This window comes from Anabrus simplex, chromosome 5 (genome assembly GCF_040414725.1).
Source record: "Anabrus simplex isolate iqAnaSimp1 chromosome 5, ASM4041472v1, whole genome shotgun sequence".
Classification (NCBI taxonomy): Eukaryota; Metazoa; Arthropoda; class Insecta; order Orthoptera; family Tettigoniidae; genus Anabrus; species Anabrus simplex.
In genome coordinates, this window is record NC_090269.1 from 303,477,891 (window position 1) to 303,496,587 (window position 18,697).

Here is an 18,697-nt window from a genome sequence, read left to right on the forward strand (position 1 = left end):
GAGGATCAGAGGGGACCTTAAACATACAATTGGTTTTACAAGAAAAATGTTCAATGAAAAATTTATTTAGAATATTATTTCCAAACTTCTTTGTTCTATAACTTTTACCAATAAAGTGACATAAAAGGGAAATATCAGTGTTGGTTGTTTGAAAGTTTAAATGTAAAAGCCAATAAATAACTCTATGGAGAGTTGCTATGGAAATCATCCAGGCAACTTTTAAAGTCTTTGTATGGAGTGAACACAAGAAGAGACAACGTAAGAAATGTTGAGGTCAGAAAAGAGATAAGGGTAGAAAAACTGAGTGATAGGATGGAGAAGCATAAATTGAGATGGTTTGGACACGTTATGAGCATGGAAGGATACCAAAACAAGTGTTGGAGGTTAAGACAGAAGGAAAGAGGGCAAGAGGGAGGCCTAGAGCAAAATGGATGGACTCTGTGGCAAGAACAGTATTTTTTAAAGAAAGAAGACTGGACTGGAATACAATCACTGAGGAGGAGTGGTGGAAGGAGAGGCAACAGCGGAGAAGTGCCATCAACACTCCGACCTGACAGGAGCTGGACAAGGAGAAATGAAAATGATGATGATGATGATGATGATGATGATATACCATGCATCTATCTGTTGTCTACTTTTCTAATGTTAACCTGGCACCTGATTTTTATACTGGAAGGGAGAGATGAATTTAAGAGCAACAATAAAGCTAAAGTGATGAATTTGCAGAGAGCCACTGAGAATGATCAAGTGAGTACTATATGATAAGGCGCTCACAGGAATGAGCATGTTCATCTGTGTGCCTCAGAATCTCAGGAACTCTTTGAAGAGTTGACAAAAATGTAATCAACAACGGGTATGACAGTTAGTCAAAAATAAAGTAATGGAATACGTTTGAATGAAATAGGTGATGCAGGAGTATATGAAGTCATAGAGGAAGTAGATTATGGTAATCTTGTAACATGGGTAGTCATGGGAAAAGCACATAGGACGTAAAGTGTATACTTGTCAAAGCAAGGGAGACATGTCTGAACTGGAGAAATTTGCTCACCTTAAACACTGATATGCATATTAGGAAGATGTATCTGAAGAGTTTTCTGTGGAATGTGTAGGATTGTATGAAAGTGAAATATATTGTAGACCAGGGCCTCTCAAACGCTTAAAATCTCACGCGTGCAGATAGAGGCGCAAGAGTTCCGTGCACTGTGCATCGCTGCCGCTCGGCATGGCTCGGATCAACGCTTTGTCTCTGGGCTACTCGGCTAAGCTCGGCTCAACTCGCCTATACTCGGCTCAAGTCAGCCCGGATTTGGAGCACTACGGCGCAAGTGGGGCAGAGGGAGACAGGCGGAGCGAGCGAGACAGGCGTGAGGAAAGAGAGAGCGTAAGCGCTATTGCTCCAAATCGAGGAGTGGGGGGTCTGCACTCTGATCAACCAAGCCATGTCGTCTTTTGCACCGTGCACAGTGCATGCACCACGCACATGCACCCTGAGAGGCCCTGTTGTAGACGATAGCTGGTGTCGAAAGAAAGAGAATTAATAGTACATCATTGATTAATCAAACCAATAACTGATCAGTTTTAAAACAGATGTTTTTTTAATTGTTTGATCAAACTAATTAAATTTATCCATGGGATGAAGGAAACTTCACTGGTCCATGAATTCTGGTTATTCCATGTTTTCCAGTAGTTAAAGATTAGGTTATCATTCAAACATAATCTCTTCAAAGCACAGAATTATTAGAACAAATGAGTTTTACCTTGACAGAGGAAAGAGGTTCAAATGATGAAATATAAGTGATAATTGAAAGTATTTTTTCTGGTTTCTGCACCTGCAGACCCTTTTCATAGTAATAAATATGAAGTGCAACACCGAACATCTTCCATAAAAGCAAATTCTAAGAATGTGTACAGGACAGGACAAAGTTGACATTCCCCATTTCACTGACCACTTCAAGGGTGGCTCGTGAGGTGGTGTCGATGTGCCATGGTACCATCAGTGTAATAAAGAAAGAATATGAGATTCTTTTTGTTGTGGTGCCCTTACTGAACTGTGCGCCATGTGCCTACATCTGCAGTCAACACGCCAGAGAGCAGCGCTGGATAAAGACATCATGCCAACTTACAGTATAAATTGGTGTGCAGGATGAGCTGTGAAGCATTGCCCTACGCTGACCTGTCTACACTGTACTCCAGCCACATAGGGTAACCTCTATTGAAAATGTGGTCTGGACAGGTGGACTGACACAGGTCATGAGGTTTCACCTCTGCACGCGCAATCAGCCATTCCTTTTCTCCCTCTCACTGCAGTCTTCTTAGCATACTCGTGATATATTCTATTGTACATAAGAACTTTATTTCTTACTCTGGATTTCATGTGCTTCAAGATAGGGCTTCCCTTAATATTTGTGTTCTGGCAATGAGAATATGATTGGGACTTAAAGCACTCTCAGGAACTGACAACAGTCATTCCCATAAATATCACTTTGTAAATAATCTACATAGTTAAATTTCATGGTCACCAGTGAGAATAACTTTTAGTGCAATTTAAAGTGAATGAATACTTGTAAACTGGTGAATGAATAAATCAAGTTTGAGTTTGTACAAGTGTTTGTTTTTGTACTCAACATGAAATTGTCGAAATGCATGTACCATTTTAACTACATATCAGCCTTCCTGACATTCTTAAATCTCTGACAGTATCAGGATTCAAACCTGGGCTCCCAAGGATTGGTGATAATAGCACTAATTGTTATGCTATGGAGGTGGACATTGAAGAATAAAGAATAAAGTAAGCTATATAATATGTCAAAAATTATTTGTCATGAAGTATTCATCAAAATACCTTGCAGAAACTCTCAACTTGGGAAGCATGGGGTGGTGATGTTTCCATTTACTTGTGCATGGCTCCTCTCTTTAATTATTCTCATCTGACCTTCCTTGGTCAACTCTTGTTCTTTACCAACTGAGATGGTACAGTATTAGGAAGTCTTCATTTTCAGACACTTCACGATCCTTCCCTTTCTTTTATCAGGACATTTTCTTCAAAAATACAAAACTATTCTATTTTCATTTCTGAATGGTGTTAAAAGGGGATGATTATGTTGTTACTTTCCCATTAAAATAGTGATCACTCTTCAAAAAGCATAGACAAATTATTGATAGTCTAACACCTAAGAGGCAAGTGAATTGAACATTTTTAAGGAAAGTAGCTTTTAGCCAACTTAACAGAGTAATCATCAAATCATCAAACACAGGAAGGCTTTACTCACATTTCGTGATTGGGCAGGTTGAGAGTAATACTGGCTTTGGTCTCATCTCCGAACTGAAGGTAACCAAAGAATCCCACAGCTGAATAGAGAGCCACCACTACTGCCATACCAATGTTAAGGACACCTGGGCAGCCGATGAAATGGGTAGGAGTCTTCATGTTGTTCTCCAGGGGCATCACCTTGGAACAGAATTAATCATTAAGTGAATGACCTAATGCATGTCAATGCTAGGAGGGAAGATAGAGACAATATTATATTTTATAATGATCTGCCTTATTAATACTTACATAAGTAACAATTAATTATTATTTACGTATTTATTTTATGAATCAGTCGGTCAGAAAATGGTTAAAATGGTTGAAAGTAAGATAGAGATATACATAAAGGATGAGCATAACAACACATCTGGTGTGGTTGGAGAGGGGAATGAACTCACCTCATTTCTGCTTCTTGGTTTCATCAGTCATGTGAGAGACACAAAGGATTGACAGGTGTTCGCACTCACTGAGGAGGTTATACTCGAGGGATTGTCATACTTGATATAGGAAGTGTAGAGTAAGTTGAAGTCTGTGGTGTAGTGGTTAGCATGATTAGCTGTCACCCCCGGAGGCCCAGGTTCGATTCCCGGCTCTGCCACGAAATTTGAAAAGTGGTACGAGGGCTGGAACAGGGTCCACTCAGCGTTGGGAGGTCAACTGAGTAGAGATAGCTTTGATTTCCACCTCAGCCATCCTGGAAGTGGTTTTCCATGGTTTCCCACTTCTCCTCCAGGTAAATGCCGGAATGTTATTTAAGGCCACGACTGCTTCCTTCCCTATTCCCTGTCTATCCACTCCCATCTTTCCATCCCTTACAAGGCCCCTGTTCAGCATAGCAGGTGAGGCTGTCTGGGCGATGTACTGGTCCTCCTCCCCAGTTTCATCCCCCGACCCAAAGTCTCACGCTCCAGGACACTGGCCTTGAGACAGTAGAGGTGGGATCCCTCGCTGAGTCCGAGGGAAAAACCAACTCTGGAGGGTAAACAGAAGAAGAAGAAGAAGAAGAAGAAAAGTAAGTTGAACTCTTTTCTTTCTTTCTTGGCTGTATATGTATGAGTATGTGCGTTTCAATCAGTCATTCTCATTTACTTGTGGTTGGCATCATATGCAGGGCAACCCAATATGGAAGGAAATATTAAACTATTACATGTCTTTGTGGTAGTTTACAGTGTGGTGTGTGGTGTCTTAATGAAGAGTTCTACTCCAAACATTGTTGTTTGAACAGCGTACTGTACTACATGAATTTAGTGTAGTTAATTTGCTGATTTGTTTTATTAACACTTGGCCCTGTTCATAGCAGGAGATCAGGTCTGATTAGGTGATATCTATGCAGCCTGTGTACCAACTGAGCAACTGTATGGTATAGGTAATGTAGCATTAAGCTTGTACTTGGGAGTTCCGAGGCTTGAACATCCTGAGGATGATCTTTTGTTGTTTTCTATCTCATCTTAATAAACTCTTTGGGGTCCTCTGTCATTTTAAGTCCAACATTACTAATGCGCAGTTCAGGTTCTCTGTTAGACTCGTCCAGCATTGCTAATATGTAGTTTCAGATCCATGTCGGACTTGGTCCAACATAACTTTAAGGTCAAATTTCTTGTCGTATTTGTGGGAAAATGACAAGACATGCTCTACCTTGTATGTAGCATGGACATTGCCAATATTTATAATTAATTTGTTTCATTTGAACTGTTATCTCGATTAATACGTCTTCAATGAAATAACGTTTATGTTCTCCAGCATCATTGTGTCTACTAGATGCAGTATGCATAGGATGATCCTTACAAGCAGTTATGTGATAGAAATGATTCATTCCTGAGGGGTTCAGAAAATGAAGGATTTTGCTGTATATTCAGACTGGAAGAGACAGTGCATGCTGGACACCCACCTAAAGAGCTCCTTTGACCTAAACCATTGGCCCTTTTAGGGAGTCAAATCATTAACAGCCTCTCAGCACTCACTCGTATGGACTACTCCATCACACTCAACGTACGGGTGGCTGCAAAGGGCATATGTTTGTCAGGTTAGGAACAGCCTCATTGAATCCTGGCAGTTAAGTGTATAATACCTTTCATGTGGTGAGTCCACCATAATAATAGCCTATATGAAATCTCAAAGTTAGCCTCTGTAGCTCAGGCGGCAGTGCACCAGCCTCTCTCCCCTGGGTTCCGTGATTCAAATCCCCATCACTCCATGTGAGATTTGTGCTGGACAAAGCGGAGGTGGGACAGGTTTTTCTCCGCATACTCCGGTATTCCCTGTCATCTTTCATTCCAGCAACACTCTCCAGAATCATTTCATGTCATCTGTCAATCATTAATCATTGTCACAGAGGAGTGCGACAGGCTTCGTCAGCTGGCAAACTTCCTATCCCCACCGCTAGATGGGGGTTTCATTCATCCCATTCCTTACCTGGTCAAATGACTGGAAACAGGGTATGAATATTATTATTGTTATTATGAAGTATCAAAGGGGATGAGGACAGAGGGCGAGGTGGAGGCCAATGATCACAAGTAGACCTGCACTAAGCCTCTCTGCAGGCTACACACAATCAGTCAATTCTGATATATGCCTGATTTTAAAAAGGATCAGCAGTGGGTGCAAAAGTAAATAAGATTGGACATCAGGCTCCATGAGTTTAAGGCGACAGCTGCTACCTTTCCAGGCCTAGCCTTTTCTCATTCCACCAGAAGTCGTTAAAGTGCCAATGCTTATAATATGGAATGTCAAGTTCATGAGTTGGGCATTCTACATGTGATTCACTCGCGTATGAAAGAAAAATAAATAAAGATGGTACATACCACACCAATGCCTTCAAGAGCAAAGATAACGGTTCCAAAGAAAAGTGGAAGCTGTGACCATGAAGAGAAGTTCGGAAGCCCGCTGTTAGTGATGGATGGCAGATCTCTGAAGATATAATAGAAGGTAATTCCAAGTCCGGTGGCAATCAATCCATTGGCCAGCATCGAGAAAGGTGCCAAGTACTTGAGGTTACGCACTAAGTTGAGCAGGACAAGAAGAGGAGCTAAGATTGCCATATAATACTGGATTGGCCAATCATTGTCTGTATGGTAATGCACAACCTGAAAAAAACCAACATAGTTAGTTAGAAACTGTAAAATTACTGTACATTTGTAGACTTTTGTAAGATAATAATTCTCAAAAATCATGGTCGCATTATAAGGTACATCTGAAAATATTCTTTCAGACACTAGTGATTTGGTTTGATAGATATTTTATAAGGATTTTGCTTGGGAAATGTAAATTACTTGTAGTAATTACTTGTGGAGTAATTACTTGTAATTACTATGAGGAGTGAGGTAGTTTGCCGTTGCTTTCCTCACTGGATCAGAAGGTGCTACTGCAGCACGACTGATCCTATGAGCAACACCATTCGTAACACTCAGACACTAGTCGTGCTCCAAATGTCATTACTCAGCACCACCAATACCCCAGCAGCTTCCGTTATTGTCACAGTCATGGATGAGACTGGGACTTCGGTGGAAACTACACTTTGCTCTGGCCTGTGCCAAGAGACGGATACAAAAATACTGCATCCATCAAGAAGTGGCAACAGGCGGTGAAGTGAACATTTTATTTGCGGCGGAAAGTAGCAGGGTGTGTTGGATGCTAAAGAAACAAATCCTTTAATATTGGCTTGGAACACATGTTTTTACATTTGGCAACTGTAACTGTGGAGTGATGATTTATGTTTCTTTTGTGTCATGTCTTGGATTACAAAGAACCAGTTTTCCCTCTCATGAAGTATTACCTGTCTCATTGTGTTATCTTATAATGCCAAAGATCCTTGCAAATTTCGTCTGAAATGCTAGACAGCGTTAATTCACCACGTATGAAAATTTTGCAGAGTTCTAAGAAACATACTAGTAATCAAACAAGCTTGCAGTTTTGTATTTTCTTTGTAAAATATGAGTGTCTAATAGCAAATTCACACTGGTGTTGAATTAAAATGGAATATTCCTATTCAAAATTTTTGTGCAGCTTATGATGAAGTAGGCCTAAGCAAACATTTCCAGACAGACAGACAGACAGACAGACAGACAGACAGACAGACAGACAGACAGACAGACAGACAGACAGACAGACAGACAGACAGACAGACAGACAGACAGACAGACAGACAGACAGACAGACAGACAGACAGACTTACGAATCAGAACACACAGATTGTTATTGTTATATGGTTGTTATAAAATTTAGGAGGGAAAGAGCTATATAACCAATCTAACACTTAGCTTCAGGAATTAGTACCAGTCAGACAAGGTTACCATGTAAATCCTACCAGCTGGACAGAATCAATTGCACTTATTATGTTTATGACTGACGTTAGTGGGAATGATCAAACTTGTCGCATGCTTCCATAGATTTTTATTTAAGTAACAAGCTGTTTTTGAACATCAGTCATCTGATCCTAAAGGAATCTTAAGCTGTTTTAAGCATCAGTCTTATGTCCTGTGACACTAAATCAGTTCCTCGATATTAGTTTTTCAGTAGTTTCTGATTCCAATCTTTTTTCTTTTTTATATAATATATGGTATATATTGTAATACAATATGAGCATGTATCTGAAACTGTTTTGTTACATTTGTATATTATGTATTGGAACTGTGTGCTATAGACTACTGAGCTCTCATTACAAAGGAAGTTAGAGAAAGAAGAAACATTATGACCTCCTTCTCACTCAATATTATTACTGATCATTGATCATAAGGACTAAAAATATATAGAAATAGTCAAAATGTTAAAATTACTGAAAATTTATATTAAATAAGATCTCACTAGGATGAATCAATAATCACTTTCTTCACATACAGTACCGGTATCCTTATGTTAATAGAAAGTGAGTAGGCCTACAGCAATTTGTTTTATGTCGCACCGACACAAAAAGGTCTTATGGAGACAATGGGACAGGCAATCGTGTTCACAATTAAGGTACAGCCCCAACATCTGCCTGGTGTGAAAATGGGAAATCACGGAAAACCATCTTCAGGGCTGCCAACAGCTACACGACCCAAACCGCGCAGCCACTTGCTTGATAGGCCTACAACTTTTCTCTCAATATCTGTATAGATAACAGAGTAAATGACACTGACAAACAGAAACTTGGTTCTGGCACATGTCACACATTGCACTTTGCAAAGCCTCCTATAGACTGCACCACACAAATATGAATGTAAGCCTACAGTGTTCCAACAATTTTAGAATTAAAAACATTTGCAGTAGATGAAACTGATTTATGGTTTTCTTCTGGGAACAAAATTTGTTTATATAAAGGCCAAAGCAGTGTTGCCAGGTCTCCCAAAATTTCAGATCTCCCAATTTTTTTTGCAACACACCAGAAAACAAAAACGAAAAAAAGATCTCCTGAAATTTCTTCCAATCCAGATTTAAGGAAGATGAATAATAGTGATTAATGGTATATAATAAATTTGTGCTGAAAAACTCTTCCCTCATCTCACTATGTGATGTTTTATCTAGGCTTCTAGAGCAGTATGATGCACTGAAACTGTACTTTATCAATGCTGTCGGTAATTACAGGCTTCTGGCAAGCGACACCATTTTGCAGAAATGAAATGACGGTGCAACCAAACTTCTTCTTCTCCTCCTTCTTTGTTTTGGGACTTCGTTCTGCCTATATTCAACACTTGGAATCTCAAAATGCAATCAGAAAGACCTCAAATGTATTGTGAGGTTAAGGGAACCCTGAGAACAATTCTAGAGTGCTATATGAAAGGAATATCTAGAGAAAAAGGCTATGGATGAAATGTATTTAGGCACAAAAGTTATTTTGTACATTGAAACAAGTAAGGATCTTTCTCTTCAACAAGTCAAGAACTTTAAAGTGAGATGTTTAGAATTTTTTACTGAGAGTGCCTTGCAGATATTCACAAGTTTTCCTTATACAGACACTGCAACAAATGATTTAGAACTGCTTGATCCGAACTGTGTTAGAAGCAAGAGAATTCCATCTGTAGCCAGTATTGCATTAAAATTTCCCACCTTAGTTAGAAATGATATTCAGGAACTTGACACTTCGTGCCAGAAATTAAGAAATACAGAGGTGAATGTTGACAGTACAGATCCAATAGAATTTTGGAATGCACTATGTAAAGTAAACAAAAAAAAATATAGATCACAAAGGCTTCCTAAACTATCATTCTTGATGTTGTGACTCTTCAATTTCTTCACCTGATGAATAACGACATCTACAAGAAGAGTTGGGAGAAAGAGGAAGAAGTAGAAGAAGATGAATATATTGGCCAGAGAGTACGGGTGAGTGAAACTGTATATTTTTCATAATAACTTCACATGACTATTGCATTCTTTAATTTAGTTATATTATAAAATTTCAGTGCTTGATAAACTACCGAAATTTTCATTAAAACTCCCAAAATTTTTACGTACAGTCTACTGATTTTTTGTTGGCGTTGATGCTTTCACGGCCCATACTTAGAGACATGATATTGTACAGGCTTTTGGGCTTGTGCTGTGTCAAGAAAATAAGGTAAAATTTTTTAACGTTTCGTAGAAAACTATGCTCTGCTTCCTCAGAAGAATTCTCGACTGTCCACGAGAAAGGCTTCTTAAACAGTGACACTTTTGGATTTAGAACGTTATAATAGAAGTAGAAGTGGAAATGGTACGTTCATTCACCACTACCAGATGGCCATTGTTTAAGAAGCCTTTCTCGTGGACAGTCGAGAATTCTTCTGAGGATGCAGAGCACAGTTTTCTGTGAAACGTTAAGAATTTTACCTTATTTTCTTGACACGGCACAAGCCCAAAAGCCTATACAATATCATGTCTACTGATTTTTTATTTGTAGACCTAGCAGCACTGGGCCAAAGGCCCATGTTTCCCCTATTGCACCATCACTGCATTGTCCTGATAAGCCCACTGCTACAATGGGGCAAAACGCTGGTAATTTCATGTTTGAAAAGACTGAAGAACTTCAGTGTTTTTAACATTTTCAATCAATGAAATTAAATTATGGTTTCCTTCTGGGAACTTAATATTTTTATAATTTCAGAATTATTAAATCTCAGTAATAAGATCAAATTAATCATAGAATATAATAACCTAGCCATTTGTAGACTGTACTAACAGCAAGAGATTCTGCATATACATTAATATGATTTGTTTAATCAGGGAATGAAATGTCACATTCATACCTGTTTAATATTTTCAGCAACAAAGACGATGTAAACACAGCAGCAGCCAATTAAATCCACTACTAGGAAGAGGTTTATACAGCCACTGCAAAAAAAGAAAATCACACTCGTCATATTACTCTCGAAATGAAGGAGTTGGCTACAAAATAAACTACATTACAGTTTAACTTTGAGGATAATGGCTTTTTGTGTTCAGAGATAATGCAGTAGGACTACAACTCCAGCATTCTGAAGGTGATAGCATACCCTAATCCTGACTGTTTCTCTTAGGAACTACTAGTATATTTGCAGAAATTGAAGTATTAACTATTAACATACAGCCCCAGCATTTTCCTAATGTGAAAATGGGAAACTATGGAAAACCATCATCAGGGCTGCTGACAGTGGGGTGCCCTTTAATACTAGCGTGGTTGATTTAGTGCTATTGTATAGAAGTGCCATAATCTCACAAATCACAACTAGGATAGAAGATATGCTGGACAGGGCCCAGATTTTGATGACATATCATCTTTAAATTGGTGCATCACAGATATTGCTAACGCCGGTTTTACACTGTCAAAGAACTTGGATTCAGATAACTTGGATCAAAGAGATTTGATAATCTTTGATAAAAGAACTTGGATGAAATCCATCTTGAATCAATCTTTGAAGTGTTATATTTGATCAAAGATTTTGTGTTAAAGGTGAAAGATAACCTGGTAAAAATGGCCAAAAATTTATTGGAGCATTGCTGCAGTGATACTGCTTATTGCATTATTTGAGGAGAAAGATTTACTGTATAACAGGAAGACCACACATTATAAAACAGAGAATTGTGATTAAAGAAGTACAGCGATATGGCAAATGAACTTAAGGGTCATTACGGTTGAGGATATGAAAAAACAGTGTTCTCAGGACCCTGTAATTGGCTGAAAAGATGAAGGTAATTGCTGATACTATTACATTTTTATTATTATCTATGCCTAGTGAAACTTAGTGTTGTCATAGTGTTATAATTACGAACATAAAATAATATCAGCAATTAACATAATCTTTTCAGCCAAGTATTGGGTCCTGAGAATGTTTATTTTTACATCCATAATCATACTTCCCGGAATTCATGTAATATATTGTATATATATTTGGACGTACTCCAGTGACAAGAAAATGAAGAGTTACTGCCAGACGCTCTTCTAAACTTATGGCATTTCTCAAATGGGTATTACTTCATCACTAATGGACTTTCTCAACTAAATTTTGAAATGTGTCTCTATCCATTCTTATGTATCCTCGGTATGATTCTGGGTCCTCACTTTTCAAATTCACTCATTATTTAATTCACAATCCCCTTTGAGCTTATCCTCGTAACCCATGATCTCACCCAAAATTTCAGAGCTTTCTTAACAATAGTCCTGTCCGCCTCCGTAGCGTAACGGTTAGTGTTATTAGCTGCCGTCCTCGGGGACCCGGGATCGATTCCCGGTACTGCCAGAAATTTAAGAATGGCAGGAGGGCTGGTATGTGGTTAAAATGGTACATCCAGCTCACCTCCATTTGAGGTGTGCCTGAAAAGAGCTGCACAACTCGGGGTTTAGTTTAACAATAGTCCTATAATTATTACTGCATATGCACTTGCAACTAGAGAGGGAGCTTGCTCAGAACCCATTTTTGTTTACACAGCCTTCTTGGAAAGATGACTGCGGAGTTTATCCAAAATATCTGATGTAGTGTAATAGCATATCTTTGACTGCAACATGGCATCAAACATTGATCAACTTATTTGATCAAAGTTGTTATCCAAGTTCCTTGATAGTGTAATACCAGCCTAACTTATATACAAATCCTGTTCATGGCACACAGATTACAAAAATGCTTATTTATTACCGGTAAATCTTTTTTGGTGTCATTTTTTTATTCCATTTTTAAGTTATTTTTCGACTTTTGTGCCATTATTTTGTCATTATGATTGTTTGTTTTCCTTATTGGTGATTTTAAAGTATTAATCCATCCTTTACATCATCATCTAACCAGTTTCCCTATCTACATACTAGATAGTTAACGTGATTGTTCATCTTCGGAAGTTTGGAGTATTTACAGTAGGTACCTTTATAGATCATTTCTCTTTATGGACAACAAGGTGTCAAAAAAATTACGACCTACAGATCTTTTCATATTTTGTTCCTAGGGAAAACTGAGACTCCAAACCAAAAAAAACTGAAATATTGTCATGTAAAAGTTAAAAAAATGAATATTGTGAATACCTAGAAATGCATATAATTTAGTTTTTAACAATAAGCAGCTGGTGTTTTATGTCACTTTCTATAAGTTTTTAGGACATTATTTAAGAATTTTGAGGTCATTTTGAGGTCCACAAAATCCAGGCCCTGGTTATAATGAAAGACAGAAGCTAGCAAGGAAGACAAGAACATACAGAACAAATATGATGGGTCCAGGGAGAAACAGAACGATTGGTGCCAGGGAAAAAACCAGAAATTTCTCTGAATTTTTTATCAACAGATCATTTTAAAACACTCGAGAAGAGTTTTGCTCCACTGCTGTCATAATGACTCATTTCATTTACCTTGCTACGCCAGACCACTTTTGAACAGCTGGTGGTCCAGACACGAATGCTGCTTCAGCCACGTCGGCAAAGCCTAAGGACGGAACCTGTGTTCTTCGACACAGTATGTGCGCACATTTGACCTGAAATAACAATAATAGGAATTAGTACTGCATTTGAAATGATACATTAGTCAATCAGTTTTATTGATAATCTCAAAAGAAGATTCTAGAAAGTATTTATCCCTCATGCAACAAGTCAAGCATATAACATCCGAATTTCTGACACTTTGTCATCCAAAGCACAACTGTTCTCCCTGATATGATAGCCCTTTATTGGTTTAAACTGTATATGTTTTGATGGTAATGTTATCAACTGTGATACAAAATTTTTAGGCCTGTATATTCATGAAAACTTGAAATGGCTTGAGCACGTTCAGGATGTACACGCCATACTTAGTTCGGTATGGTATTTAATCCAGGAACTAAACATGGCATGTAAAATGCACTTTTTTTAACTACTTATTATGCAAACTTTCACAGTAGATTAAAATATGGAACTTTTTCATATTTTGGGAAAATTCACCTAGTTATTCTGCAGAAAGGACTATCGCAATTATTTTCTCAAGGCAATCATGTAAAAAGTTATTTCAGAGTCTTCAAATACTGCCTTGTCCATGCATGTACATAATGTATATGAAACTTTGGCTTTTGCAAAAATCAACTGCAAGAAATTTCAACAAAACAGTGACATTTATTTATATTCTGTGAGACAGAAATACAACATTCACCAGAAAAATGTAATTCCACTAATGGTTTAGAACAATGTGTAGATTTCAGAAATGATGCTATATAACCATTTACCTGACAGTATTAAAAAAAAAACTGGTAACATTGTGACCTTAAAACAGAAAGTAAAGAATCAAGTTTTGCTTTTATTCTAAAATGCTTAATCCTTGAAGTAGGGCCTATAGCATGAAATCTGTTGGTGGGTATAATTGAGTATTAACATAATTCTGACGTTTCCTATAACTACTGTGTAAATATTTATTTACATGTAGGGTTTTACTGGAAATAAATCCCAATTCCAATGTAAATAGACTAAACACTGAAAGTCATGGAGCAGTAAAAGGCAAATATTACATGTAAATTTTTGAACAAGTTACATGGTTTTAAAGATGTAATTCTTCAAAATCTTTCTTTGTAATTGTTTTTTGAACAGTGAAAGTTCCAACTTAAAATCACAAATTCTGTCCCACAGAACACCAATCAACACATTTTTGCCTTGCAAGGAAATATTTAATCACTCAAATTATTTGTAATGTGCTGGCCCAGCGGTGTAGGGGTAGCGTGCCTGCATCCTACCCGGTGGGCAGCATAATGTGCGCAGACAAGGGAGAAAGCTATACTGAACGTTTGTTGTGATGAAATGTGCAACAATATTCGTACATGTTGGGATTTTTCTTTCGCTTTCCTTTCCATAAGAATGCGTCTGCCACGAACGGTAACACAACATACCAACATACTGAGGAGTAAGTATCTGAAGCACATGATATATTAATATTCTAAGAAAGTCATGCATTTTTAATTCAAATGTTTTTTTTTGTTTCTTAACCGATGGAATTATGAATGTCGCTCATATGAACACTCACAATAAATAACCTCTTGCTCGTTTCTTTACTTATGCTAAATGTTACTAAATCTTCTGTGGTTTCCACCAATTAAATGTTGCACTTACCAGTATATGTACACAATATGTACAGACGAAACCTATAACGATGGTTGATAAGATCCCTGTAAGTAAGCCAGCGTTGTAGAAAGCTAGGGGCATAGCCAAAATTCCACTTCCTAAGCTGCCTTTCAGTAGATGTATGAGTGTGTCAAGATCCCTGGAAAGAAAATAAATGTCATTTATCATCTCTATTTCTAGAGTAATATGTTGTACCATTTATAATATTTATACAGAATGTTACTGAGCAATTTTAAAAAGCAATAGTCTTTTGCTCAGCTGCAGGTCATAAACTTGTTTTTTATTAACTAGAAGTATATGAAAAAAGTAGGTTATAGATATCCTTCATGTTATGTGTAGTGAAATTCATTGTTCATTACCTTGGGATTAATAACTTAATAAATCAGTAATAAACGATGATGCATATGAAAACTACTGCAATACAAATTGCAGCATTGTAGTATTGGCAATTGGAAAACCCCTGGTGTTATTATTATTATTATTGTTATTATTATTATTATTATTATTATTATTATTATTATTATTATTATTAATGTCTTCTAAAATAAAAAAACAATGTTTCACAGTTATTTACCTGATGTTACAATGTTAGGGCGACCAGATGTCTTGCTCTTCGCAGGATACTTCTTTTTTTTTACCCTTCCATCCTGTACTTCACGTAAAGTGTAGAATATTTAAAAAAGATCGCACTTTTTAATATTATTGTGCCGAAAGTCCTGTGAACTATAACTTGAAGTTCCCTCTTGACTTGTCCTGAATTCTTGGACTTCCTTCTTAAACACCGACAATATCGTTGAAAACAATGCATTCAAATGTTATATATTATGAATAATAGGTTCGGTGATTGTCGAAGAATGAAGGTTATGAAATGAAGAATAAGTATGTACTACATGAATTTACATTTTTTCATTACAAAATTACACTATTTCTTATCAATAGCTAGGCCCGCCTATAAATTTTGCTAAACAGCGAATTTGCACATTTGTATTGTGTTCATATTGATTATTACTTTATGAATATAGTGGCAAAAGATTGATATAATTTCACATTTCACTTGACCATTTTCAGAAATAGGTCCTTCTTTCTGTGTCTGAAATGCCTGTCTTTTGTTTTCTTTCACCTAATTGAAGATTAAAAATTTAATTCTTTATTATTGATGTTCAAGGTTTATAAAAAACCATCCAGAATTAACATGCTGCCACGAACGACAAGGTAAATCATGCGAAAATACAGATTTCTTTAAGGTAGATTTTCAAAAATATGAAGAATTAATTTGAATTAATGCTGGCTGATGTTATCGTGTTAAGAAAAATGATATACTTCATAAGATGTATTTCGTATACCAAACTGTCCGGCTCGCACCAGACTTTTAATCATTAGTCTACAGAGGTTTTCTTCGCAATCATTTGTAGTGTACACACAGTGTTATTTGTAGATCTTAATTTTAATATTTACTTCACTGGTATCCAACTTACGTAGTGGGATGAGCAAGTTTACGATGTTCAAACGGATCATAATCGCCCAATTCATCGTCAATGGGTGGCTTGTCCACCAGAGGAGTTGTCGAACCGGCGACTTGAGTGATGGGGACTTCATTCTTATCACACTTGTATCTGAAAGTAAACAAACACTGTAGTATAAGTCATAAATTCAGTGTTATAAAATTTTCATATACAAAAGCAGAACTTTAACATATGGCACACTTACAACATTTCATCTAATATTTCCGTGTTTCAAGTACATTGTAATGTGTCAAATACGACTGGAAAACATTTACCGTTCCCAAAAACTTAGAAAAAAGAAAGGCTTTTCCCTAAGTGTTAGAAGCAGGTCAAAGAGAAGTTTTTAATTCGATATAAACATTTTTAAGTATGAGAATTCTACATGTCATTAACTCCGTTCAAACTATTTCTGGCCCGATAATAATATAAGCAAATTCCTCCAACAACATTTTGGTACGGTAATTCCCTGTGTAAATTACCCCAAAATGATTTTGTGTTCAATAATTTAATATGTCAATCCTCTCAAGAAATGCAAGTGCAATGCATGTAATTTCCACCAAAACGAATTGCACGAATTTATTTTACTTTCACCATTAAGATTTCCGGTTCTCATATGGTTTCATATGTAAGAAATTTCGAGTGCCATTCTTCTACGTGTCATTTTTGTTTTTGTGCTGATTTGTGTTCCTTCATCAAATGTTCCTTTCTATGAACTTACTGAAGGAGTTTATCAAAATATCAAGTAAAGAATAATAAAAATTCGTGAAGTTTTGGTGACTGATGATTAATGTTTGACTTTCATTTTGGTATCCCACTATCCGCTATCTCATCTGAGGTTTACAGCGAAGCAAGGATAGGAAAAGGAAGCAGACTTGTCCTTTATTACTGTCCAACTCCAGCGTTTATCTGGTGTGAAAATGGGAAAGCATGGAAGAACATCTTCAGGACTGCCGATATTGGGGTTCGAACCCACCAACTCCCCTCCCGAATGTAAGCTCACAGCTACGCGACCCCAACCGCGTGTCCAAATCGCTTGGTGATTGTTGTTTTAAGGGGAAGAACAACATCCCTTCTCACATTTTCCAAAAACCAGGTGACAAAGACATCTCACAAATACTGAAAGCTTTTACGGTAGTTAGCTTGCTTGTTGTTTCAAGGGGCCTAACACCTAGGTCATCGGCCTTTACGGTAGTTAGTGGCTGTGCCATTTTCATAGTCAGATCCAACAAACAATTAAGTATTTTTGTTCAGAACTTGCAGATTCTAATTTTCTGTGTAACAGGTAGGATTTCTCAGAAAAGTTCTTTCTTAGTCCACAGGTTAAATCCGTTCAAAATTCTATTTAAAGTATAAGGGTTTTCCACATAAAACTGAGAGCTTTCTTCGTTTCTGTAATAGTTTATTATTTGGAAATGTGAACATAGAGGAAGTATGGATGATATATCTGTGTAAATATAGTAGCCTTTTTGGTTCAAGCAAGTGTCCGAGTGGTTCACATGATGACGGATACCCTGAGTGAACAGTGCCCGAAGTTCACGGCGGAACCATTCTTAAACGACATCTCGGACTTACCGTTGCTTGCGAACCGGCATCCCTTGATTTGTTCTTTACTTTCATCTATCCTATCCGACCTCCCTTGGTCAACTCTTGTTCTTTTCCGAGCCCGATGGTATTAGGTTTACGAATCCTAGGTAGTCTTTCTTTTTCACGCCGTTCGTGGCCCTTGCCAATTTTTGGCCGATAGTTTCATGTTTCGAAGTGTCCAACCCCTTCCGTTTTCCCCTCTGATTAGTGTTGGTTGCCTCGTTGTACTTCCTCTTAAAATGGTAGTCCCCCACCTTGATTTGTTGGCTTGTTTATTTTTATTTTTTAACCAGGATGCCCACAATCCCTTATGTGGTTTTGGCACGTCCTTTCTCGTCCATGATGACATTCCTAATACCATTTGAATACTGTACAGCATGATAAACATTCATTCCCATACACATCTTTATACACATCTATAAATGTCGGCTCCGCTGACACCATCTGAATAACCGACGTTGGGCAATTCTGGACCAACTCATGTTAAAACCGTACGTAGTCACCTTCCTTCCGCACTTACAAAGAGCATACTAACACTTTCCGACGATATATACCAGATTTCTTCCTGACATACATTGCCGTCCACCAACGCATGTGCAATGTTCTCCTTCTTCGAATAACGATGTTCGTTCTAAAGTCTTGTGGTATTACTAGGCTACTGTTATAGTTTATTATTTCCATGTCCGTATTGATAAAGTTCACGATTGTAAAATGGGAATAATTCCACCTAACCAACACTGCGTATTAAAAGCACAATGTATTTATGCTTAAAAATACCGGGTTCGATATGTATCGATCATCATCCTCAGCTGCATTAAGAACA

General features: G+C 37.4%; 1 protein-coding gene across 1 annotated transcript in view; it reads right to left on the bottom strand.

The window, feature by feature from the left end:
* The window catches only part of LOC136874018 (proton-coupled amino acid transporter-like protein pathetic), a 150,947-nt gene that overhangs the window by 15,611 nt on the left and 116,639 nt on the right, over positions 1-18,697 (bottom strand). Inside the window, exons 3-8 of the mRNA XM_067147483.2 lie at positions 16,264-16,401; positions 14,777-14,927; positions 13,061-13,182; positions 10,501-10,585; positions 6,109-6,390; positions 3,270-3,448 (exon numbers count right to left, since the gene is read on the bottom strand). Coding sequence (XP_067003584.2) covers positions 3,270-3,448; positions 6,109-6,390; positions 10,501-10,585; positions 13,061-13,182; positions 14,777-14,927; positions 16,264-16,401 — 957 coding nt within the window. The remainder of the gene's footprint in view (positions 1-3,269; positions 3,449-6,108; positions 6,391-10,500; positions 10,586-13,060; positions 13,183-14,776; positions 14,928-16,263; positions 16,402-18,697) is intronic.